Source organism: Natrix helvetica (genome assembly GCF_964273705.1).
Source record: "Natrix helvetica genome assembly, chromosome: 2".
NCBI classification, from domain to species: Eukaryota; Metazoa; Chordata; class Lepidosauria; order Squamata; family Natricidae; genus Natrix; species Natrix helvetica.
The window spans coordinates 279,612,071-279,639,531 of record NC_138552.1 but is presented as its reverse complement, the minus strand read 5'-3'; the positions used below and the strand labels follow the sequence as shown (position 1 = coordinate 279,639,531).

The window sequence follows — 27,461 nt, the reverse complement described above, 5'->3', positions numbered from 1 at the left end:
TTACCACCTTTCTTGCCATAGTTGTTAAGTGAATCACTGTGGTTGTTAAGTTAGTAACACGGTTGTTAAGTGAATCTGGCTTCCCCCTTGACTTTTGATTACATAAGCTCAGGATACTGCAACCATCATAAATATGAGCCAGTTTCCAAATATTGCTCACATGACCTTAGGGTTGCTGCAAAGGTCATAAGGGTTAATGAGGGTCATACATCACTTTTTCAGTGCCATTGTAACTTCAAACTGTCACTAAAGGGGTGTAAGTCGAGGACTACCTGAAGAGCTCTCCCATTTTGGAGGAAGACAGCATATTCTTGGGGCAGTGTATGTTCACCAATCCTTTGTTTATTTATTTAATAAATACAGCCACCCATCCCAGATACTTGACTGACTAATCATTAACAATAAAGTAAAAACACTACAAAAACACAACCAAAATTGTAAATAACATAAAATAGCAGCCAAGAACACCCACAACATCCCACAATCAACATAACCAAGTTTGTTAGCAACCTGGTTATGTTGATTGTGGGATGTTGTGGGTTAAGATCTGCCAAGTTTGTCAGTCCTCCAGGTCATGATTGTCCCAAAGGTGTTTTTTCAAAAGGCAACTGTACTTAGCTTGTTTTTCTTTGAAGATGTTTCACCTCTCACCCAAGTAGCTTCTTCAGTTCTGACTGGATGGTGGGGAATGGAAGGATTTATACTCCTTGCAGACAGCTGGTCATTTGCATTCTTTCAGAGTCACTGAGGCCACTTGGATGTTTGTCTGTGTCCTCAGGGTCACTTAAGTAGTGCAAATGGGTGTGGAACCTTCTTGGAACTCTTGAAAAGTTTGTGTTGTTGTGGAGCTGTGTGTTTCTGTAGGATGTTTTCTTCCCCTTGTCCCTTCACTGTTGAACATAGGTGCAGGCTGTTGGGGATGAATCTGAGTTGTCTCCATCTCAAAACTGAATCACAAATGGTTCCTGTAGTCTGCAATTTTTCTGGAAATATATTCCTTCTCCCGCACCCATGGATTTCCAGAAAAATTGCAGAGGAAGACAACATAGACTCATCCCCAACAGCCTGCGCCTGTGTTCAGTAGTGAAGGGACACAGGGCAGAAAACATCCTACAGAAAGCCCAGCTTTCTGACAATCCTCCAAGTGACCTCAACGGGTCTCTAAAACAATGCAAATGACCAGATGTCGCAAGGAATATAAATCCTTCCATTCCCCGTCATCCAGAGCTGAAGAAGCTTCTTGGATGAGAAGCGATACGTCTTCAAAGCAAGAAAGTCCAGTTGTTTCTTGAAAAAGCACCTTTGGGCCACACAACCCTCGTTTTTGGGAATGGAATGGCAGTTTTAGAGAAGTGCAATTTCCTTTTTTCCTTCCATGGATTCATGGGAATGGGGACTGTGGGTGTTTCAGCGACATGGACAAATGTGCTAATGTTTGCCTTAAGGAATGAGAGTTGTCAACCATCTGGCAGAATTCAGGCCACGCTTGAAATTTGCCTGTGCTCCCAGAATTCCATATCCAGACCTGCTCAGGAATTGAAGTTGAAGTCCACAGGTCATACATTTGTCATAGTTGCCCACCTCTAAGTAAGTGGGACTGTGATTTATTATCCCTGGTTTATTTGCACACCATTCAAACTACGTCTTAGCACAATGGATGAAACCAGCCAATCTCAAAGCAAGCATTAAGTGGACACAGAAGTCGTTAAGCAAACCCATTTTAGCTAATGGGCGTTTTTTGCTGGAAATCGGAAGTAAATGCTGGCTTGCAGCAAAAAAAAAAGTCATAAATTGTGATCATGTGACTGAGAGATGCTGCAAATGGCCACAAATACGGGCCAACTGCCGAGTGCCCAAAATGCAATCGTATGATCGCAAGGGTTTGGAAAGGCACAGCCATTGGAACTTTGAATGCAGGTCATAAATATTTTTGGGGGGTGGATAACTTAAAATGGTCACTAAGTTAGTCAAGGACTATCTGTATTAAGCTGCTAGCGGGCAGAGTTTGTGAATCCAGTTTATGAGTAATATGTGCTTATTCTGTTAATCGTTTACTTTGTAAGATATCTTAGATAATTTAAATCCGGTCTCCCTTTATTTGATAAATTGCTTTATGCAGAAATAAATTCCAATTTGACTATTTTTTTACACAGAGAAGAAGGAGCGCCATGATGAGCCATTTTATATTAAGACACAATGAAGATAATTTTTCCTCCTGACACTACTGCAAGTTATTTTAATAAACGCGGCAGCACCTTTTGAGTTGTCTTTTTGATTTAACTCTAAAACAAGCTCTGGTTTGTGGCCCGTAGTCATATAGCATTTCATGATGTAACACAAATAGCATGCACATTTGGACTATTATTTGGTGATTCTAGAATAGTTAGGCTGGTCCTGCGTTCAGAGGAGGAAATGATGTAAGTCTGGGCCAAACCTCTCGTTGGTGGGGAAGCAACAGAACCGAGTACATGCAAATAAAAAAAGGGATTCATACCGTATATAATTTATTATATTTAACCACTGATAAATCCCCCAACAATAACTGTGATGCATTTAGAGCCATAAACCAAGATGAGAATAAATTATTAAATCAGAATCTGGGTAAATTTTAAAATCATAGTCTGGGCCTTAGTCCAGGGCCCAATTATGAAGAAAGCAAAAAAACAAAAAGAAAAAAAAAAACCCATGGTTCTATAGATTAAAACAAACACTCCAATGAGCTTGGCTTTAACTTAGTCTGATGGATGAATCTATCTATTGTGGCTTAGTGTAGTGTGTGTGTGACCCAGGTAACTCTTAGCATGTTCAATGCCATGGTCTAAAAAATCTACTGTAACTCTTAGCACTGTGAATGTCTACAATCACATCTTATTTATATATCTACATGTGTAATATATGGTGACAGACCATATATTACACATGTAGATACATGTGCTATGGATTTATTACTTGAAACCCTGACACCAGGGGTGTCAAACTCGATCGCGTCACACGCCGGATTGTGACACATCGCAATGTTTTTTGCCTTTGCAGAACTGGGGTGGGTGTGGCCTGCATATCCAGCCCACCGGCTGCCATTTAAACTGGCCTGTACAGACTGTTGTTATCTGTATCCCAAGAATTTGTATTATTCTCACAAACTATTGAATATAATTCCTATAGGAACACAATGATTCAAGCCAGAGTTTGGAGAAAAAGCTGGCCAAGAATTGTTGAAGAATTTTTATTTTATTATTTTATTTTATTAATTTTTATTATTTTATTTTATTTTGATAGGACGCCCATTTCAGTGTTGAAGCGCCAACTCTGGGCAGCTTACAGAATGATAACATAATAAAAACAATGAAAATGAGCAAGAATTAGAGACTAATAAGCGGGTGAATGGTATGGGGGTGGAGCCCTCTCTCTTACCCGTCAATAATGGTGGATTCTCATTACCAAGCAGAAGATAAATTAACTGATATACCTGCATGATTGTATTACAGAGAGGGAGACTCAATCTCCCACTCCCTAGCATTTGTCGTATTTGCATATTTATTGCTGGGCTCTAAATTTTAGCTACTCTTTCAAAGAAATGCCATAGCTGATTTGCCTATTACATGGAACAAAAGCTGTGAACAGAAAAAAACATTTAAGGTGTGGACTAATCTGATGAATTATAAGGGTAGCGGTACCAACTGAATGCCACGTTTGCAATCAAGAATTGAATATGGGCAGCATTTCGTTGAAGTTAATAAATTGGGCTACTTTTATTAGCATTATTATATTTGCTGTTTTATTAATTTGTTCACAGGGGTTCGTCAAACTTTTGTACATGCTGCAGTTTAATGTGGTTTAAACTTTGCATCCCCCCACCCCCAAGTGAGATTCAGGAGGAAGGGAGGCGATGGTCGGCTACTGGAGGTTGAAGTGAGACCTGCATGCACCTTTCCTTTTGGGAACAATGCTATCTCAAGCATTACAACAACTCACTTTCAGTATCGGCTTCTTTATTGCATGGAATTGTTCAGAAAGCTTTTCAACTGCAAAGCTCGCAGGGTCTGGGTATTTCCAGAGAAGTATTTCTGTTTCTGACCGAAGATAACCTTCCAAGCTGACAAGGCACAAAGGCTTATAGAGAAGCTACAAGATGTAAACTGAAGTTAGTGGATGCAGCAGGAAGAAGAGGAGGAGGAGGAAGGGGGAAAGCTTCCATTTAGAGCTCAGGGTGCGCAGCCAAATTTGTGGAATCCACCAATATATTGTTGCCAGAAGCAACGATCAAGAAACCGTTGCTACCTTTTTATAGCTAGCTGGCTCCACCGCTCAGACTTGTTTGTCAAGTTGCCCAGCCACATTTATGCAGCTGTGAAAAGAGGGATCCTAACTATGACTTCCTCAGACAAGCCACAGATTGCTATCAGTTTAATTTTTGGATTTTGATGGGATCCCACAACCCTGTCTGCTGTTCACTTTCAAGGCTGGTATTCAGACCAGAGCTGCCTCCAAGGCAGCACGAAGGCAGCTGTGTTTCACTATGATGACTGATTTGTCCATCTCCAATCCTTGACGGTCTGGCCAATTGTTCAAAGGCCCTTTTGTTTTAATGGTTATTGGATAATGTTGCTCTCATCTTCCGTCTTTTGTGTTTTTTCTTTTCTAATTCTAGCAGCGGTTATGAAGTTAGAACACAAAAGGGAACGTCTAATATCTTGGATTTTCATTGTGCCTCCCTTCGGCACCTGTCACTCTCTGTGAACCACCTGATTTTTTAAAAAATTAAAACAAAAGTCTCTAATTCTAAAAAATAAGGGAGTAAAAGTGGTAGCCTTTCAATTTAATTATTTCCAAGAACGGAAACGGAATGGCTCTTACATCCTGTTCTGACCTAGGCTTCTCCAGCAGCACGAATCCGAGTCCTCATCCCAATAAACCCCTTTTATATAATTTACACTGAGTTCCTCTCCAGCAAAGTCTTTCAAGATAGCTCACAATTACTGACCTTTATCAGGTTCGGAGAGTGGCCAGGCCGATATCTTTCAGACACTTCAATGCTTGGCATGAATGCAGGAATGAACTAATTGTCTCCTGCAAACACCCCTCCCCTTTCGCTCCTCTTTTATTCCCTATGGGAGGGACCATTCACCATCCACCTGTGGCCTTACTCCCAAGTTTACCCTAGTTCTTTAGCTATTCCTTCATCTGGCAACTCTGTGCATGCGCACACTGGGAACAGGCTCCAGCTGTTTGTCTACCTCACTGATGTCTGACTCTGAAGGCAACTGATAACTCTCAGATGGCCCTGGCCCCATCTCTGCCTCCGACACAGAGCCCTCGTCCAAGCCTTCCCCAGACTCCAGGACTGGCCCATGTTCCTCCCCAACCTCCTCCCTGTCCGAATCTGCTGCCAGCTCTGCTGCCGGGCCACAACACATGCTCTCTTTTAGAAAGTAAAAATCCCAGAATCATGTAATCCCCTTTGGTAACCTTCTGATAAGGAAAGTCAATGGGGAAGCCAAATTCACTTAACAACCATGTTACTATTTTAAGAACTGCAATGATTCACTTAACAAATGTGGGGAGAATCGTCATAAAAAGGGAAAAATTCACTTAACAAATTGCTCACTTAGCAACATAAATTTTGGGCTCAATTGTGATTGTACGTTGTGGACTACCTGTATGAATTGCTATCCCCTACTGATTCCTTTAGAACAGAGGTGTCAAACTCGCAGCCTGCTGGCCAGATGCGTCACATGCTGGCCACGCCCATGCCCAGTTTAGCGAAGGGGAGAAAAGTTGTGATACATCAAGTGATGTCACGAGTTTGACACCGCTGCTTTAGAAGTATGTTCACGACCAAGAAAAAGAATGAAGGTAAGCAGAGCTAGTAGAGCAGGCCTGTCAAACTAGCGGCCGGTGGGCTGGATGCGTCACATGTAGGCCACGCCCACCCTGGCTCCACAAAGGCAAAAAAACATCACAAGATGTCAGAAGATGTCACGTGACATTATTGAATTTGACACCCGTTTAGTAGAGACACCCTCGGAGGAAGTGAGGTATTAGTATTCAGGTAAATGCATGTTGGTAACTATTCTACGAAGAGATTTTCCCTGTAAAGTCATTTTGCACAACTGCCTACGATGACTGTATATTGCCAACAATCTCCAAGTATGCATACCAGCTCATCACATTTGGGGACCAATAGATCCACCTCCCTAATCAATGCACGAAGCATTGAAACATTTTTGAGAGATGTCAGCCTCTTCCTGAATCTCTCCAGGGACCAGAACCTTTCTCGGTAATGAGATACCCTGACAACTAAATTCAGCTCAGATTTCCCTTCCGAAAACACAAAATCTCTGTTTGGTGTTTCACTGATCCTCAATGGGAAAATCAGTAATGGCAGAATAGCTCCATGGCTCCATCCTTGTTACATACATCCACAGCTCCAAGCGTAGTCTTGGCTCAAGGATAATGGAATTCAATTGCGTGATCTGGAGCACATCTATGGACATGTTCCAAAGTCTTCACTTTCGATGTGTGATAAATTTTATTCCTGAGATGCCGGGGTCTGAATAGAGGACCTTTTGCATGCCAAGCATATTCAGTTCCATCATACTACGACATCTGACATCTTTTCCAGAATACAGTTACAGCTAGGACTGGAAATACCTATAATGGAGATAGATACTGCTTATTTCTGTACAGGACCAGAGTGTTGACCTTGAAGAAGGAATGAAAAGACTATCAGCAAAATACGAAACTTAAGGCTGCCCCACCTATTGTCTTTGGTTTAAGAGGGAAGGAAGTGGGCACCCTATCAGCTTTCAAAATTGTTATTATAGCCTATAAAGTACCAACAATGAGTCCTGGGGGTGCAGTGATTATAATGCAGTGTTGCAGGCAAACTCTGCCCACAACCTCGAGTTCAATCCTAATATGACTCAAGGTTGACTCAGCCTTCCATCATTCCGAGGTCAGTAAAATGAGGATCCAGATAGTTGGGGGCAATATTCTGACTCTGTAGACTATTTAGAGAAGGCTGTAAAGCATTTTGAAGCAGTATATATGTCTAAGTGCTAAGTGCTATTTCATATGGAGTCTGTTGCCTGGCTTGGCCTCCCTCAAAGGTCTGACATCGGTTTTGAAGGTCTCACTACTCTCCGTTCAAATAGGCAGTCAACCTTGCCTTTGGTTGCAGTGATGTCAGCTCCCCTCCTTCTCTAAGTTAAGTTTCTGTGGATTCTTTACCATTTTCTTTCTTCGGTATGATTGACAGTTACATTTAATCAGACTTTTTTTTTAAAAAAAAATCTTCAGCACACTCCATGTGAATCCAGTTTGTTTACTTATCTGATATTTTGGGAAGACACAGAAAGTAAGTGAACTCAATGTCTACAGGTAATCCTTGACTTATAACCGTAATGGAGCTGGCTCACTGTGGTCACAGGACAGGTCGGTGAATGATTACAGCATCACAGGATTGCAAAATAATAAGGGCATAAATAAATTATTACATCTATACTCTGCCCTCTGTGACCACAACAGGACTTTCCCAATTCTATAAGAGGATGATTGAGCTAAGAGACAGGTGTCAAGCCTGGAAGCCAGCTTTTGCATTGGGCCTTCTGGCCTGCCAGATTTAATGCTGTGGGGAAATGGGATTATAGGGGGGGGGGTTATATGGAGTATGGGAGATATATAGTCATAACAACATTTCTTTCTCAGAGAGTAAAGGTCATCCTGCCCTGCACCTGGAGTGGCGTGACTGGGAGGCTGGATCTCCAGTTGGGACGGTGCCTGATTGGGCCATGTGATGGACATGTGGGTGCTGGGCAGGGACTTGGATTTTCATTTGGGTGGGGAAAACCTGGAAGCTTTCGGATTCGGGTTTTCCCAGATGAAGCAATATGTCATCTCTAATAAAACGGAACTTTGAGGAAACCGAAGCCTTGGAGCCTTCTTTCATTGTGGGTATTACATGGAATCCTGACAACAGAGTCCCCTCGTGAATGTATGGTCTGCACCAGCCTTCCCATCCCATAATAATAAAAATAGATCCAGCTTCCTCACTGTGTCCATGAGCACCTACTTCATCTTCCCATTGCTGAACTTCCTCCTTCACATGCTCCTATCTTTTATTCCACCTCCCCTTTCCACGTTTACCGGAACTAAATGAGAATGACAGTCAAATTTTTCATTGTCAGATTGATTCTCCGTCAGATAAGACGCAGCTAACGGAGCAGGTCATAAGGCTTTGGAAGTCAACTGCCTCATCCAGTGTAATATTGAATATCTTTCCATCCTTCACTGGGTTTTCCCTTTCATATCACGCAAGAGCAACAGGTTTCCTTGACGGACGGCTTCATCTACTTGAAACTCATCACTCGGATGACTGATCACAGAGCCATGGACTGAAGCATTTAACATATTGTATAGCCATCCACTTCCTGCACACAAAAAACCCAATGCTTTTACCAAGTCAAGATTCCCGCAGATCACTTTGAATTAGAACTCTAATAAAGGAGAATACACTATTTATAGCTCAGGGTTGACATGAGGGGTCCTTGGTGCTCTCTGTGCTTGGTTGTGTTGGAAGAAATGTCCACGTGGGTCCAGTTCCAAGTGGGGGAAAAAGACACTGGAAACATGGTGGCTGCTTGGAAAGATGGTTTAATGGTGGACAGGATCACATGGCTTGAGGTCCTGAACAGAAAAAGGAGCGTCACATGCTTCAAGATATTGGGTGAAGAAGAAAAAGGGGCAGAGATGCTGAAAGTTCCTGGCTTTATGCCCTCTCTGGCCTTTGATCTTGAGCATGTATTCTGATTGGTTGTCAGACTCCCATGGGGCCGTGCAGGGACAACTCTGTAGGCTGTGTTTTGAGTCCAAGTTTGGTTGAGCATTGCTTCTTCCCAAGTGCCCGCTGTGGTGAGATGGGTAAAGGGCGAATACTATCATGCCTTAATCCCATCACCCTGGAGCTGAAGGGGGGGGGGAAGATCCTTGTTATGTAGAATAGACTGGCTCAGGCATTTTAATGGCCCATTGACAAAGGTGGGGGCTATTAAGTGTGAGTCCGTTTCCTGTTTAAAACATGTATCTCCATTTCCTATCCAGGGAAATATAATATTCTGCCTTTTCAATATTTCCCAGGATATTTCATTTTTCTAGGAGAGGGGTGGGCTTTAACTTCCTACACTTGTTTTCTTGCAGCCGTTTCATTACCTAAACTAGGTAGCATCATCAGTGTTAGTAAGGAGTGCAGTTTTCTATCAGTTTATATTCTGGTAGCTTGCCTGTCAGTGTTGTGGGAATGGTCTTAGAGCAGGGGTGTCCAAACTTGGGAACTTTAAGACTTGTGGACTTCAACTCCCAGAATTCCCCAGCCAGCAGAGCTGGCTGGGGAATTCTGGCAGTTAAAGTCCACAAGTCTTAAAGTTCCCAAGTTTGGACACCCCTGTCTTAGAGGTTCTTTGGTTGAGCTGTTTGCTGTTGGCTTTTTTGGCAGTTTCTTGATTGAAGTTTTGTTTACTTGGTTGTTCGTGTGATGATAACCTTGAAGTTAATCTATTGCTAATTTGGGTGCTGATTGCTGGTGGAGATTGCTTGGGTCTTTTTCTTCCTTTTGGGGGTTGGGTGATTGTCTCTTTTGCATTGTCTACTCTATAGTTAAGGTCTAGTTAATGTCTATGTGTCTACTGATGGCTGATTTGTCAGAGTGCCAGGCTTCTGGAAATTCCCTAGCATTTTTGGACTTGACTTAGTCTAGGATGGTCACATTTTCCCAATTGAAACTATGGTTAAATCTGTCTCTATGTTGAGAAATTAAAATAAAATTAAATAGAACTCTGTGTTTTGAGGGTGAGGCAATATAAGCAAGAATCAACATTTCTTATCAAGGAAATACACCAGGGTTTGAATTCTTCTGCATGAAAAGCAGCTTCTGTGGAAGTGGTAAACTGGCACAGGTGATTCAGAACTTATGGCTATAATGGAATCTGTCCATTTTGGTCATAAATCATTATACTGTAAAGAGGGTCACTACATGGCCAGACCTAATTCAACAGGTCACTGTTAAGGAAACGCGGCAATCCTTAAACATACCCTTTGTTTGCGATAGGGAATTCTCTCCTCCTCCCCCCCAAAAATCAGAAGTAAACACCTGTTTTGGACAAAAAATTATAAATTCATGATCACGTAACTATGGGACCATGCAAACAGCAGTAAATGCGGGCCAGCTTCTGAGCACCCAAAATGCTCAGTTGTTGGGACTTAGGAACTCAAGTCATGAGTAATGTTTGTGGGGATCCATCATAACCTCAAAAGGTTGTTAGCAACCAGTCGTAAGTTGAGGACTATTGCCAATTATAATTTTTGCTGACTTAGCTTCTGAGATTTTCCCCATGTATTTTTATTCTAGTCAAGAACCATAAGGACTAGAATTCAGTTTAGGCAGTTTTGATTCATTTTGTGTTAGAACGCCGAATTCACAAACGATGAAACTAACTCCAAATCTGTGAAGAGTTAGCATGCCTGGGAGATGGGTGGAAAAATAATCTCAAGGGAGAAATGGGTGCACATTTGTTGTTGTTAGTTGCAAAGTTGTGTCCGACCCATTGCGACCCCATGGACATCGTTCCTCCAGGCCTTCCTGTCCTCTACCATCCTCTGGAGTCCATTTAAGCTCACGCCTACTGCTTCGGTGACTCCATCCAGCCACATCATTCTCTGTCGTCCCTTTCTTCTTATGCCCTCAATTTTTCCCAGCATTAGGTTCTTTTCCAGTGAGTCCTTCCTTCTCATTAGGTGGCCAAAGTATTTGAGTTTCATCTTCAGGATCTGGTCGCCTAAAAGGCAGTCAGGGTTGATCTCCTCTGGGACTGATTGGTTTGATCGCCTTGCAGTCCAAGGGACTCACAGGAGTCTTCTCCAGCACCACAGTTCAAAGGCCTCAATTCTTTGTCATTCAAGCCTTTCTTATGGCCCAACTTTCACAGCTATACATTGCAACTGGGAAAAGCATAGCCTTGACTATATGCACTTTTGTTGGCAGAGTAATGTCTCTGTTTTTTAGTATGCTGTCTAGATTTGCCATAGCTTTCCTCTCCAGGAGCAAGTATCTCTTAATTTCCTGGCTGCAGTCCTCATCTGCGGTGATCCTGGAGCCCAGGAAAATAAAATCTGTCACTACCTCTATTTCTTCCCCATCTATTTGCCAGGAATTGAGAGGGCCGGATGCCACGATCTTAGTTTTCTTAATGTTGAGTTTCAAGCTAACTTTTGCACTCTCTTTTTTCATCCACATCAAGAATGAATATAGGGTGTACATAGAATTTTTTAACTGATCAAAGCAGCAAGTGATCTTTGCACATTTTATTAAAAATAAGGGAATACTGCAACATCTGCACTTGCATATTGGTGTTTTTCCATCAAGCTCTAGTGCTCTAATACCCTCCAGACAGCCTGCAAAAAAATCACAACTGATTATAGTGGGATACACCATCCAACTCCATCTTTGAAAACTTAAACTGGGAAGTGGAAACATAGGTAAAGGTAAAGGTTTCCCTCCCACATATGTGCTAGTCATTCCCAACTCTAGGGGGCGGTGCTCATCTCTGTTTCAAAGCCGAAGAGCCAGCGCTGTCCGAAGACATCTCTGTGGTCATGTGGCCGGCATGACTAAACGCCGAAGGCGCATGTAACACTGTTGCGTGGTCCCTATTTTTCTACTTGCATTTTTACATGCTTTTGAACTGCTAGGTTGGCAGAAGCTGGGACAAGTTAACGGGAGCTCACTCTGTTACGCGGCGCTAAGGATTCTAACAGCCAAACTGCCAACATTTCTGGTCGACAAGCTCAGCGTGTTAGTCACCGTGTCCCTTTATTTCTGAGACACCCCTGGTCCAAACAATACAATACAATACAATACAATACAATACAATAGTAGAGTTGGGAGGGACCTTGGAGGTCTTCTAGTCCAACCCCATGCCTAGGCAGGAAAACCTATACCGCTTCCTAACCCAAACATGAATCCTAACCAGCAGCCCATTTTTGGCTATGGAAATTAGAAGGAGACTTCATGAAATGCAAGAATTACCAGGGAAAAAAGGTTTTTCAATTTTCAAGAACAGCATTTAATTGCAAAGAAGAGATAATGACATAATCTCTTCCCCCAAAGGAAGAAGATTTCAGTTTTACATAAAAATTGAGGTATGACAAGGAAGAGCTTCAATGAAGAGTCCCAATTGGCTGCTTTTCAGTCACAAGAAAGTCAAGGGTTTTTTTCTTTCTTCTTTGTTCTTTTTAAGGCGAATAAAAGGGAATTGTTGAGACTCAGAGCCTGCCAGTTTACAACTCAGCATTCAGGGAATTTCACAAGAGTTTCAACTATTAAACAGCCTAGAGGTACAAGGCGGCACCAAATGGCACCAGAAGAAGATTGGCTCGCAGTCCGGTGCAAAGCAGTGCCAGTAAGAAACAAGAGAGAAAACTCTAGTGTGAATTTTGTTGCTCTCTCCAGCAGTTCCTCAAATACACCAAACACCAAGATCATCCATTTCAATAAAAGTCAGAAAACAAGGACTAGCTGAAAGCTTAGCTTTATCTCCATTTCATTCTGTTGAGTACAAATGTTGCAAAAATACAAGGCTAAAGTCTTTAGTTCTTCAGGGATAGTTTGGACATTTAAATGAGCCGAATTCTGCTACCACTGGCTAAATCCCATCCCGGTTTAAGCTTCTGCTTTCTACGTGGCCAAATAAAGAAGAAAAGAAAGCCCAATTCACCACTTTGCAGTCCAGACTAGCAAGACCAATAAGGGAGACTGTAGGACAGGTTGTCTCAAAGGTATTTTTTCAAAAGACAACCGGACTATTCCCTTGAGGAAAATGGTTCTTTCTAGATTCTGAGAGCCGGGATCTCAGTTGTTAGATGCATTGTGAATACATTCTGATGTCTTGCAAAGTGCAAAATTATAGGCATGGGTTCAAATAGGAGGATTTGATTTTACTTCTCTCTCTCTCTCTCTCTCCTCCCTCCCTCCCTCCCCTTCTCCTTCTCGTTCCCTTTCTCTCTCTCAATGTCTCTCAACGTCTCTTGCCAGTCTAGTACTGACTAGAACTATTGATGGTACCTAGTTTGGGTATCAAAATATCTGCAAGAAAACAACCAAACTCAGAGAGCACCAAGGATCCATCATTTCAACCCTGACCTACAAATATCTATGGAGATTCTCAGTCATCCAGATCATATTTGTCTCAAAGGTGCTTTTTCAAAAGCCAACTGGATAATGTTTTTCCCTTTGGCTGCACGGGAGGTCAGAACTAATTCTTCCATCTCTCACCCCCACCCCCTCCAGGGAAAACGGGTGAAGCTTCATGGATGAGAAGCGAAACTTCTTCTTTCTCAGCAAGTGCAAGTTTTTAAGCATAGATATTTGAGAAACATGCAGCATCATGTTTCAGTCCGTTTAAAAGACCCATCCACTCTCAATGTTTCCAAAGCTATTTTGATGCAACTTGTGGTGTTGGATTTCCCAGATTAAGTGTCATGGAAAAAATAGTTTTTCTGTGGTCTGATCAAAACCTGCTAATTTTGACAGATGACTCAGAGCTGTACTATAATGAGAGGAAGTAAATCTTTTTTCAATTCAATGTTGATGCCAAACATTACCGTGTGAATTCTTACTGTACTTCTCTTTCTTTTCTCTAGAGTAAACAGAAATATAGAAAACTGATGGCAGAAAAAAACATCCTGTAATCCATCAAATCTGCCCGTTGAGTTTGTTATTTGCTTTCTTTTTATTTTGTTATTATATCTAATTATTATTGTTATATTTTATCCATTTTTATTTCACCATTTCTACTGAATTAAGTAGGTGGTTACACCATTTTTCAAAGAAATTTGCATCTATCTTTTTTCCACTACAACCTTCAAATCTGCTTCTAGGCCAGGGGCGTCAAACTCGATTTCATTGAGGGCCACATCAGGGTTGTGTTTGACCCTTAAATCCTCGGTTTCTGTCATTTCATCATCAGAAGAGGTACAAATTCGCATGCCTCCTACTATCACAATTCCAAACATTTCTGTGGCCTCTGTAACATAATGCAACCTTGTCCATTCCAAGCAGCTTCCAACTCCTCCTCCTTCATGTCCACTTTCTGCTCGTTTTGTAAAGAGAGGAATCCATTTTCCAACATTCTTTTCTGGGACTCGTACCATCTCTTCCTACAGTTGTTCTACTCTCGTTATAGTTTAACCACCCAATCAAATGTATTACTATGATCAAGGATCAACATAAGAAAGAAAACCAAATCAGAACAATAAAATTAGACGAAACCAGATTGGTGAATTTGTCACATCTGTAGGAATGGTTGCCATGTTTTCACTGCAGCCTCCCAGGATTTGAGTGCTGGGTTGGAGATGATATTATATATGGCTAAAGTTAAATAAATAAATACACGCAAACACGCACGTACACACATACATACATATTATATAAATGAATGTAATGTATCTTCCCTAGGAGATGTTGCAGCAAAGATAGAAGCATTTTAAGAAGCCATAATTGTTTAATAAACCACAGCGCTTGAACTTGTTTAGAATAGTAAATCTTAAAGCAGATTTGGGCAACCCAGAGTCTGCTTTCTCCTGTCTGGCACCTCCTTTTTAGCCTCCTGAGCACTTTTAGATATGGCAGATTCTGGGTTGGGGAGGGGGAATTAGTATATATAAAAGGATTAAAGGGCAAAATGCTTGGTTTAAAACATACATTTCATTGCTTGGAAAATCCCATCTCGGAGGGGGTAATTTCTTATATGTTGTATTTAGGATTTTAACAGGCAAGCAGTATTTTAAGTTTCAACCACAGACATCTGACGTTTGAGGGGTAACTCGGCCCCATTCCCTCCGCAGATGCTGGGTGGACAAAAAAAATCAAGGCGTGAGTACAAAGAAAATCTAGCTACACCTCCATACTTAATAAAGCAGGGGTGTCCAAACTTGGGAACTTTAAGACTTGTGGACTTCAACTCCCAGAATTCCCCAGCCAGCTGGCTGGGGAATTCTGGGAGTTGAAGTCCACAAGTCTTAAAGTTCCCAAGTTTGGACACCCCTGTAATAAAGCTAGTCCTTGATTTACGACCACAATTGAGCCCAAAATTATGTTGCTAGGTGAGACAGTTAAGTGAGTTTTGTTCCATTTTACTATAGTTGTTAAGTTAGTAATATAGGTGTTAAGTGAATCTGGCTTCCCCATTGACCCTGCTTGTCAGAAGGTTGCAAAAGGTAAATCCCATGACCCCGGGACACTGCAACCGTCATAAATATGAATCAGTTACCAAGGGGATACCACAATGAACATAAGTGTGAATAACAGTCATGAATCACTTTTTTCAGTCCCACTGTACCTTTGAACTGTCCCTAAATGAACTTTTGTAAGTGAAGGACTACCTGTACCCAAACTGCATCAAATGTGGAGACGTATTCTCTATTATTTTGTATGTTCTCTGGAATTCTCTTCTTTCTAGTATCCATAAAGTGCCTGGTTGTACAACTGTGGGGCTCCTCCTAAATCCAGCAATTTAACCTTCTCTGCTCTCTGTTAATATTATGCGTCTTTCCCCTCTCCTTTCTCTTCCCTTATAATTCACGGATGTTTACAGTACATTCATCATTTGACATTTATTTTAATGCCATTGTTGTACTTTATTTTCATTTTGTAATCAGCTTTGAAAGGATTATCTGGAAAGCGTCACAACAACAGATTAAATGAATAAACCATAACCTGCAAGCCACTCAGCCCAAACGACAGTACTTCAACCTTCCTAAACGTATGTGAAGTCAGCCTCAAGCTCTGGACAGCAGTACAGCCCCTCCCAATTTGTGCTGGGTCTCATCTTATGTTGTAAAAAACACCAAGCATGCTAAGTGATCTTTATTAATAGCCACTTACTTGGATAGTCACCAGCCTTACTACAGCAGGTTTGATTTCCAAGCATTTATGCTTTGAACTTCGGGTTGAGCAGAATTAAAAATATAAGTGACATTTATCTCTGGCCATGCCATGCCGGATCCTCCCATCACCTCTTTGTTGAGACATAGCTTTAAAAAGAAAAAGAAGAAAGAGGTCTAAGAGAGAATTCATAAAATGTAACATAAACAGGGCATTAGCCTGGCTTGTCCATGTGTGTGTGCGTTAAATGCAGTTAAGCTGCTGCTTTTTCATTCTAGCTTCTTCCACCAAAAACACCCCTCTGCTTAATGCAAGTATTATGACTTCCCATTCAGCTGCTTACTCCCCCAGCATCTACCCATTAAAATCAAGCTTTGACTTCCTGCCCAGACTGGCTAAAGGGCCCGTCTGTCATTCAAGGTTTAGAAAACATTTGTCCAGAGAAGCAATAAAAAAACCTCTCAGATTGTTTCTCCACTGCCCTATTAGGAATAGGTCCAGCCACATAGTAAATAATAACGGTCCCCAAACCATGCAATTTTCTCCTCTTCCTCCCACACCCAATTTTCCCCCTAGCAAGAGAAAAAAAACAAAAAGCAGCAAAAACTGAAAATTTGCATCCAGCGCACACCATCAAGCTTGTTTAGACTATGCAACCACAATCTGACTTCTGAATAAATTTCCGTGCAAATTTATTTATAGATGACCATGTTGTTAATTGATTTTCACATGGCCCAGAAATGTGAAATTTGATGCAAAAGTGAGATCACCAAACCACGCTAAAAATAAAGACCATTTCCCATTTTTGTTCCCCTGGGCTTTTCAAAGTCTTTGATTTTATCCCGCTGTTGCCCTTCCGGTGCTTTTTAGTTTATTTATGTTGATGCTATAGCTATTTATTTTATCAGAGTGAGCTGGTCAGAAAATACGTTTTCTGGATGTCCAATATAAACGCTGTGAAGAAATGTTTTGTTAGAGAAAAGGGAAGATGTAAACACTCAGATTTTACACTTTCAGCTCACCAAAATGCGTAGATTGAAAATCAATTGCTAGAAATAGGCAGGCATTAAGCATGACACTTATCTTCTAACACGGGGGTGTCAAACTCGATTTCTTTGAGGGCCGCATCAGGGTTGTGTTTGACCTTGGGGGGCCAGGGTGGGTGTGGTTGGGGTGGGTGTGGCCAGCTTGATGTCACTCGTGTCGGGAATGCCTGTGGTGGTCGAAGTGCTCTGCCAGCAAAAACAGGCTCCCAATCTCCATTTTTGCTTGGGACGGCCTCCTGAGCTCCATTTTCGCTGGCAGAGGGTTGCAAGAGGCCATCCCAACTGAAAACGGAGATCAGGACCCCGTTTTCGCTGGCAGAGGCCCCATGGGGCGGTACTTCATTGTTTCCAGAGCGGCCCCGCGGGCCATAACTAAGCACTAAACACAGCTTGCAAAGGGTTTTCCTCAGGAACTAGGCTACTCTTCACATTTGAATTCTGCTACCTTTGTTGTTTTAGAAAATCTACATATCTTCTTGGTTCAATGAAGTACATTTTTATTCAAATCAGGTTTAGACCCAGGGGAACGTACAGATGTCTATGGAAGTTGATCCAATTAATTCCATAATAAGATTGTTAAGGGTAGAAATCCAGTCAAAGAAGTCTAATAAAACCAGTATTTAGCAGCATAGCAAATGTAAGCCTATCACCCTACAGAAAACATGTCTGGTATCTCCTATTCAGTCCCCACTGTGGGCAGAAACACAAGGAAGAAGGATCTATGCAACACTGGGAAACTTTAGGTAAATATAATCCTGCCATTGCATCATGTTACAGAGGCAGTGCCTTAATGTAGGAAATTCAGTTACATTAGGCAAAAGGAAACAAGGCTGCACTAATCAGCAGCAATATAACAAAGAGCACATTACACAAGCACATTGTGGGACTTTGAAATATCTTAGAAAGAATGCACTTCCAAGAGTATCCCTATTGCAACAATTCCCTGATTTAACCCCAACTCCTGCTCCTCCGTTTGAAAGCTCTTGCAGTACAGTTTCAGAAGCATCATCCCCTTGTGTTACCCTAGTCCTTGTTATGAACTACAAGGCAACCAGTAAGATTTGGTTTTCTAACCGTTCAAAGCAGGGGTGCAAACCTTTGTTCCCGCCAGTAGCTTGCAGATGTTCTCACTTTGTGGTATCACTTAATGAGCTGGCAACGGGACATTATGAGGTTTCATTTAAGTCCCTGGCATTTACTTTTAATTACACGCATACTTCAATTTTTGCACTGTTCACTTCAGCCCTCCGCACGTCAATCAAAGGGTGGCTTTGGGTCCCACTGAAGGCTGTTCAAGATTAAAGGATTTAATATGGCATTTAGAATTGATAAAAATGCATGTGGGTGGTTTGCGTGCATCCCCAGTGCATTTTGGCAGCTCCCTAGATTCTCCAGTATTGTGTGCTGCTGAAATCCAGGGGCACAAGTGTTACTGTTTGGGGTTGGTCTCCTACTATAACTACTGCTCTGCATTCCACATCTGTTACAGGGTCAAATTTTAAAATGCTGATGTAAAAAAAGTTATATCCAAATGAAATTTTATGACAGGTGTTTTTAAACCATGGTTTATTGAATAAGCTACAGAGGCCTGACTTACACATACCAGTAAGTTTTTAAAGGAAGGATTCACATATCATACTAAGCCCAAACAAATAACATTATGGCTTAGTATCGTGATGGCCAACCTATGGCACAGGTGCCAGAGGTGGCAAGCAGAGCCCTCTCTGTGGGTACATGCACCGTCGCCAGCTGCTCTTCTGGTTTCCAGCATGCATGTCAGCTGGTCTTTGCGGACGCTGGAGCACTGGAATATGGCGCAAAACCCGCCCAAAAACCAGTTTGGGGGGCCTTTTTCTGAGCCGTTTTAGGCTGGTTTTGGGCCAGTTTTGGCCTGACAAATGGTTTGAAAATGGCCTGAAAATGGATTGAAAATAACCCAAAAACCGGCCTAAAAACAGCCCGAAAAACGGCCTGAAAACAGTCATGCAAGTGCCGGCCAGAGAGTCTTTGGGTTTCTGGCCCTCTGGCACATGCACACACATGCACACATGTTCCAGTTTGGGCACTTAGTGCCGAAAAGGTTTGCCATCACTTAGTGTAATAAGCAACTCATCTGTAATTCAAAGGATAGGAATGTTTTTTCCCCACGTACTGAAATAGTCTCTCACAGAAGAAGTCACTTTTTGCTTCTAGTGGTTGCCAGTATCTTTTTCTCTCTCACACTTTTTATTTTATTTTTATAACATATAAAAATTCAATTTCCATCAAACAGTGTGTTGTCTGGGTACAACTGTTTTTTAAGCAATCATAATCAAAGTGTTTACAATAGTATTCATCACAATAACATTAATACTTTAATGACAACAATATTTCACTTCTCTACTTTCACAAATCTCCATTTTAACATTTATCCTTTTCATGTCCCCACATTTCTAACTTCTGTTTCTTTTATCTAACCATTGGTAAAATAGATCCCATATAAAAAATATTCAGTTTCTTCTTTGTCCTTCAAAGTAAGTGTTAGTCTATCCATTTCTGGTAAAGGGGAAAATCCAACATTAGAAATTATATTTGGTCCGGACATTTTCCCCCTAAAAATAAATGCCCAGGCAATGCTGGGTTATCGACTAATATCTTAATAAATTGAATTGGATCCTAGTATTTTAGTCCTTCTTTTCAGTCTGACATTTTCCCTGTATGAAAGATTGATGGAGGGGCTCAATTCTTAAAGAAAAGGAAAGAAACACCCCGGGAAAGATGTACAACTTCTGATGTGCCCAGGCCATGAAGTTTGCTACTTGCTGTAAATGATATACATGATAGCACTGTACTTATCTCTGAAATGTAGTAAGTGGTCTCTGACTGCCTGTCCTACAGCACAGGGCTAAACATGAATAGGCCTTGGTGCAGGATTGTTCCTACAGGTAGTCCTCGACTTACAACAGTTCATTTTGTGACGGTTCCAACAGCACTGAAAACGGTGACTTAGAGCCATTTTTCACAGTTACAACCTTTGTAGCATCCCCATGATCAAACTTCTAAATGCTTAGCAATTGGTTCATACTTAGGATCATTGCTGTGTCTTAAGCTCACATGATCACCACCTTTTGCAACCTTTTGACAAGCAAAGTCAATGGGGAAGCCCGATTCACTTAACAACCGGGTTTCTAATTTATCAACTGCTGTGATTCACTTAACAACTGTGGCAAGAAAGGTTGTAAAATGGGGCAAAGCTCGCTTAACAGATGTCTGACTTATCAACCGAAATTTTGGACTTAATTCTGGTCATACGTAGAGGACAACCCGTACTGTGTTCTGACAAAACCTTAGGTTTCCATTTGATAGGATTTCATGAGATATTGTGGGGAGGATTCATTCAGACGCAGACACTTTTTAAAATCACTATAGGTTTACCTCTTGTTTAAAAGTTTTTTCTTAACTAAAAGACTTCACAGACGGAAAACTGATGTTTTGTTGATTACAACCCCCCCTCCCTCCATCTCTTTCAGGCCCCCAATTTCCCAACACCAGTGGTGAAATGCAATTTTTTTACTATCAGTTCTGTGGGCGTGGCTTGGTGGGCGTGGCAGGGGAAGGATACTGCAAAATCTCCATTCCCACCCTGCTCCTGGGGGAAAGCTATTGCAAAATCTCCATTCCCATCCTACTCTGGGGCCAGCCAGAGGTGGTATTTGCCGGTTCTCTGAACTATTAAAAATTTCCACTACCGGTTCTCCAGAACCTGCTGAATTTCACCCCTGAGCTATTCCATTATGTCTACCCCAGTTGATGACTTTAAATTGTCTTATCAAAATGGTCCTTCGGTAAAAACTACATTCCTAGAAGCTCAAACCAGCAACTCAACATCTATTGAGCCAAAATAGATTTCAAATCAAAGTGACACCTGAGCAAATTTTGGACAAAAACAAATAGTTAAGATGTCAGGCTAAAATTTGGGATTAAAGATTCCAGATTAAAATCCCAATATAGTGATCCGATTCTGACACCATTACTGTCATCCTTTCCTAAAAGTATAAATTAGGGATTGAAAGAGAAAATTACCTACCCTCTCCAAGCTTCTTGGAAGAGAGATCACAGGTGGGTAACAAAATTAAAATGAATCCCAGAAGTAAGTTGATACAGAGGCACATAGAATTAAGATCCTTATATTCATGCAGTCATGAAGAGATCGTTAATTGAGGAATAGGAGCATGCTTTGTTGTTGCTTCTGCTATGTTTTTTTCCTTTCTTCTGAATGTTCTCCAATGTAATCTAAAATTCTAGACCACTTAACTATCTCAGCTGGCACTGCCAAATCATTAGGCGAGTCTAATGTTAATTTAGTGGAAGGCTCTATCAAGTAGGAAATAGAAGTCTGCTTCCATCAACAGTAGGGGAAGGAATACAAAATGAGCAAATTTCTTAAAGATCTGGAGGGAGCCAGTTTGGTCTAGAAGCAGGGGTGTCAAACTCGCGGCCCACAGGCCGGATGAATCCCGCGCTGGCCACACCCACTCCCAGTTTAGCGAAGGGGGGGAAAGTCCCTATACGTCACATGACACCACCATAACATGAGTTTGGTTAAGGCACCAGGCTAAAAAGTGGGAGACTGTGAGTTCAAATTCCACTGTAGCCATGAAAGCCAGCTGAGTCACTCTTTCTTGGTTGTTGTTGTGGGGAAAAGAAGAGGAGGAAGGTGTGTTGGATATGCATATGTTCACTGCTTTGAGTTATTTATAAAAATCGTAAATGTAGAATGCAAATAAATAAATAGAAATCTTCTACTCGTATGATGATTAAAAAAGGGATTGATCTGATCTGATGGGGTTGGAACTCTTCCAGTTGGGCCATACTGACACAAGGTACAGCAGCAAGGCAGACTCAAGTCCCAAAGAAGTACAGGTAGTCCTCGACTTACAACAGTTCATTTAGTGACAATTTGAAGTTACAAAAGCACTGAAAAAAGTGAGTTATGACTGTTTTTCACACCTACACCATTGCAGTATCCATGTATCCTCAAGTGACCAAAATTCGGACGCTTGGCAACTGACTCATATTTATGACGGTTGCAGTGTCCCAGGGTCATGTGATTCCTTTTGGCAACCATCTGACGAGCAAAGTCAAAGGGGAAGGCGGATTCACTTAACAGCTGTGTTACTAACTTAACAACTGCAGTGATTCACTTAACAACTGTGTACATGAAAAGTTGTAAAATAGGCAAAATTCACTTAACAAATGTTTCATTTAAGAACAAAAAATTTGCTGCTCAATTGTGGTCATAAGTCAAGGACTGCCTGTAGTGGTGGCTGGCGGCTTAAACTAACCAATACTGGTCTAGGAATTCTGGGAACTGTGGTGTCAATATACTGGGGGGGCGGGGGACACTCTGTTGGGGAAGACTGCTGCATGGTCTTTTCAGTGGTGGCCCCCTAACTGAGAAATGGGGCAACTTGGATAAATGTTTATGGAGATCCTCAATCATCAGGTCATGTTGTCCCAAAGGTGCTTTTTCCAAGAGACAACTGGACTTACTTTGTTTTTTCTTGAAAACATTTCGCTTCTCACTCAAGATGTTTTTGTTTTAGTAGGTTTTCAAAGGAAAAAACCCAAGAAAGTCCAGTTGTCTTTTAGAAAAAGCACCTTTGGGATAACTAGGTTGTGCATTTGCAGACCAAGTGAAAACTATTATTAGATTACTGCATTAGTTATAAAACCTACAACCCTCTTTGCTGCTGCAAGAAATCTAAAGCAGTCTTAAGCCCTCCGGTCTTTAGAAAACATGAGTTTTTTTGCATGCTGCTATCTTTTTTTTTATTTCTTACTTTAAGAATGGATGTCGCATTTTATATAATGTAATTGATTTATCAAGCAAATTTATATAGCCATCCAACTCATGTGTAGGTGACTTTATGAGTTTATTGCCATTCTATGAATTACTTGAAGAGTTTTGGCATCGCAGACATGCAACTACAGATAGTCTTCAACTTAGAACGATTCATTTAGTGACCGTTCGAAGTTACAAGGGCACTGAAAAAATTAACTTATGGCCAGTTTTCACACTTACAACTGTTGTAGCATCCCCATGATCACATGATGAAAATTCAGGCACCTGGCATGAATTGATGATAGTTGCATAATCCTGGGCTCCGGATTCCAAAAAGCAAAGTCAAATGGGAGGAAAATCAGATTCACTTAATGACCAAATGATTCACTTAACGACTGTACTGTGGCAGGAAAACTCATAAAATGGGCCAAAAATAACAAGTGCTGCCTTAATAATTAAAATTTGGGCTCAATTTTGGTTTCTAAGTTGAAGATTACCTGTAATACATTGATAGAACACACACGTGCTTTTTCCAAAATCGGTTTGGCCCTTTTCTTTCTTTTAAATCTAATACAAAAGGCGAACCATTTGCCAACAGGAGTCAATATTTTCTCAAATGACGATCAATGATTCATCCACAATACGCAACAAACATTGATCCTGAAGTCCAATTTCTTTTCCCACCAGGCAATCCCCAGGCTACTATAATTCAGAAAGAGAGAGGGCAAGCTGCCCACTCTTCACTTCCCATTGCTGATCCACCCTCTTTCCAGGTTTAAGGGACGGAAAATCCTGTTTTTCCTTTTTTTATAGACAGCAATAAGCTCCTTTAACTGAGAGTAGAAATGTATTCCCAAATTAAGGATTCATTTATGTATCATATTTAGAGACTGCCCATCACCCCTTATAGAATGACTATTAATATCACACCTGTATTATTTTTATAAATCACTCAAGTCAGTGTACGTACCTAATGTTCCTTCCTCTTCCTATTTTCCCCCACAACAATCCTGTGAGGTAGTTTGAGTTGAGAGAGAGAGTCTGTCCCAGGTTCACCCAGCCATTGTTGATGCCTAAGGCAGGACTAGAACTCAGTCCCAAAAGACAAGAGATCTGGGAATCCATCCACAGAATCTAACTCAGTTCTTAAAAGCATCTAATTTTACCCTATCCAAGCAGAATTCCTAAATGTGGCTTTTTTTTTGTTTGTTTGTTTAAAAGAGAATCAACACTCATGATTCCTTTCGGGGAGGAAATGAAATCTCTGTGCAGTGCACGGACTCAGGATTGCAGCAAAAAGCCCCACTGACTTCTACCTTCCATGGACGATGTTTGCATGCAGAGCACATCGTAGGGAGACACACAAGCATATGGTCTTCTACAATGCACCGTCTTGCACAGACCAGCCAATCATATTGACGGCCCTTTTTGCTAGTAAATAAATAATGCAGCAAGGTGTGGGCTGAAAAGCAGGGAGGTGGGAAGTCGAAGGGAAAGATCAGGCAATGCTGTGGTCTCTGAGTAAAGGGGTTCCCTGCATCCCATCACACAGCATAAAAACGCTCCTTGCACAGCCAGATACACCTACAAAGAGACGGCCAAGCCATTTTGCTGTTCCAGGCAGAGAAATGAATATTGTCTCTTCCGCAGACAAGATGCAAGGCGAATTATTTTAGCCCCCCCCCCCCCCGGCAGAAAAATCCCACAAGCAACTCCCTGGCAATTAAAATAATCCAATAACCTCAGATCATCCATAGTCTGCTGTCCCTTCGTGACACCCATTACCAGTTGTCTGAAGCCGCCAGCTCAACTCCCATCTAACCACAGTAGAGGCACAGCACGTGGCTTCTTTGGCGAGTCATTAATAAGGAAGCCCATTGATTAAAAACCGAAGGCGGGGTAGAAACGTGCAGCCCCATCCGGAACCATTTACAAACCCGCCTCCATGCAGCCAAACAATCATCCATCAGTCAGGCAGCCATCAGGATGGGACAAATGCCATTTCTGAAGCCTGGTTCGCATCCAACGCCAGCCAGCCAGCTATTGGCACAGGTGGAAGCACAGAGAAAGGTCAAAGGGAGATTCCCCATCCCTTCCTCCCTTGCATTTTTGGATATTCTTGTGAATGGCTCCCTGCTACCATTAAGACTCATGAGCTTCTCTCAGGAATTGCCCGATTCACAGAAACAGGGGAAATGATTAGCCTTCCCACCAGGAAGATGGAAAAGGTGGATCTAGCTAAGTGTTGTGTGTATCCCTGCCTGTGCAAAGAATCCTGATGCTGCATGAAAGAATAGAATAGAATGGAATGGAATAGAATTCTTTATTGGCCAAGTGTGATTGGACACACAAGGAATTTGTCTTTGGTGTAGATGCTCTCTGTGTGCATAAGGAGAATAAAATACATTCCTCAAGAATAAAAAGATGCAACGCTTACTGATAGTCACAGGGTACAAATAAGCAATCAGGAAACAATATCAATATAAATTATAAAGAGACAAGGGAAAGGGAAGGTTGCGTGGATCTTTCTCTCAACCCCACCCCCCCGCAGGGTAAACATTTGCTATTCAAAAGCAAAATGATGGGGGTGGGGTGGAAACTAGCCACAAATCAAAATACAAAATAACATCTCTCTTCTCCTCCCACCCCACCCCCAAATATCCGGCTAAACGACCACCTACGCTCCCCCGATCCTTAAGCAAAGAAGAGAACAAGGGAAACCGAAAGGAAAGGTGGAAATGTGTAGGATGGGGGAGTGGGGGCAGCGTGGGACGTACTCACCCCCCCCCGCTTCAACAGCTCCACAAACAGCCACGCAACACACACACACGCGTGTCTGGGGAATGGCTTGAAGAGGTTCGAAGCCGGGACCCGTAAAAGCTCTGCACTCTGCGGGTGCAAAGCTTTCACTAACCGAGGCGCCGCCAATGGAAACAGGTCGACCGGGGGGCGGGGGGGGGGAGAAAGAAGGGGAAACCCGCGGCTAGGCAGTCCGGTCCTACACGCGCGCCGCCGGCCACACACTCCCCCCTTTGCAAAAAGGCGAAGTCGAAGCAAAAGCGGGGAAAGCAGAGCCAGACCCGAAGGCGGTTTGAGGGGGTTAAAGAGAAAGCGAGAGGCCGGAGAGGAGCGGGGCGCAGCGCTTCTTACCCGGCTTGGAGAGGCATGGACGGTGGGGTGGGGGGCTCCCGGCTCGGTCCTCCTCCCTCAGCGGCCTCTGAGTCAGGGCGGAAGGACGGCCGGAGAGCCTCTGCCGAGCAAGCCGCACACAGCGCTCCGAGAAGCAGCAGCACAAGGGGCGCCCCCGCCGCCGCCTTCCAGCCTCCCTCCGTCCGTCTCCTCCCAACCCGCGCGGCGAAAAGAGGGTTTAAAGGGACCGGCGGGCGGCGAAAGAGAAAGCCGTCACGTGACGACGAGCCTGCTTGCCGCTCCCGCTCCAGCGTGCCTCCTTGGTTGCAAAAGCGGGGAGGTCCTCTGGGCGTGTGCAGAGTGCCGCCTTCATTAAACCCACATCGGGCCGAGTTTCCTTTTTTTTCTTTTTAAACCGCTGGCGACACTGAAGAGGCGGTTTAACCGGATGGAGCGGCTGCACTGAATCGTGAGGGCGCATACACACCGCTTTTTCTGCTGCAGCTTTAATGCCCTCTGGTGGTCGTCCGGGTTTTTGCAGCCTCCACTTGGTGGCTTCCATGCGTGTACTGCAGAGGTCCTCAAATTTGGCAACTTTAAGGCTTGTGGACTTCAACTTCCAGAACTCTCCAGCCAGCTTTAGTGGTCCTTGCCCTCTGGTGGTCGTCCGGATTTTCGCAGCCTCCATCCGGTAGCTTTAATGTGAATACTCCCAGAATTCTCTGGAGTTGAAGCCCACCAGTATGAAAGTTGCCAAGTTTGGGGACCTCTGGTATACTGCTTCAATCTCTTGGAGGAAGGGTTTATGTGGAAGAAATACATACGTGTACAAATTGCAAGCAAACGGGGTGCCAATGGTCCTGCTCTCCTGCAGTGTGAATGGGAGTGAAAGTCTCTGTTTTCAGAGGCAATGGGGAAAGGCCCAACTCAACCCAGTGAACTGCTTTAGGCCACGACGGTGATCTTGGCTTCTTGGAGATGGGCCGTTGCTGCTGTTTCTGGAGATGAAGGAGACTCTTCATGGATCCCAGAGGAGCCTCGATCTGGCCTCCGGTTTCTGGTCAACGTTTTCATTCCAAATTTACCATCATTTGTGAGGATTCCTTCCAGGGTCCTTGCTGAGAAACCTGATCTGGTTAGGAGGCGGAAGTGGCCGAGAAAAGCCAGTCTTATCTGACAGATGGTTTGCTTCCTACACCCACACGGAGGTCGATATTCTGTTTTTTTGTGACACAGAGATAATTTCCAAAGACGCAATAAAGGGGGCTGCCATCCGTCAGCCACACATTAGCTAACAATTTAAATCTTTTTGTGGTTGAAACCAAACCAGCTTAATAATTTTGTTGTTGTGTCTGACCCATTGCGACCGGATGGACAACGTTCCTCCAGGCCTTCCTGTCCTCTACCATCCTCTGGAGTCCATTTAAGCTCACCCCTACTGCTTCGGTGACTCCATCCAGCCACCTCATTCTCTGTCGTCCCTTTCTTCTTTTGCCCTCAATCTTTCCCAGCATTAGGTTCTTTTCCA

The 27,461-nt window shown here is 42.6% G+C and overlaps 1 protein-coding gene across 5 annotated transcripts in view; it reads right to left on the bottom strand.

Moving 5' to 3' along the window:
• The window catches only part of SH2B2 (SH2B adaptor protein 2), a 69,432-nt gene extending 42,877 nt beyond the window's left edge, over positions 1–26,555 (bottom strand). The window contains exons 1-2 of one of the 5 annotated variants that reach the window (XM_081942446.1): positions 25,955–26,293; positions 15,935–16,083 (exon numbers count right to left, since the gene is read on the bottom strand). Coding sequence is in view for 2 of the 5 variants with exons in the window: in XM_081942445.1 (XP_081798571.1) it covers positions 25,955–25,971 (17 nt within the window). In the remaining 3 variants the exon portion in view is untranslated. Of the gene's footprint in view, positions 1–15,934; positions 16,084–21,046; positions 21,062–25,954; positions 26,306–26,420 lie in introns of those variants that run through there. The other 4 variants (XM_081942447.1, XM_081942448.1, XM_081942445.1 and 1 more) reach the window with 4 other exon arrangements.
• Between the last annotated feature and the right edge of the window lie 906 nt (positions 26,556–27,461).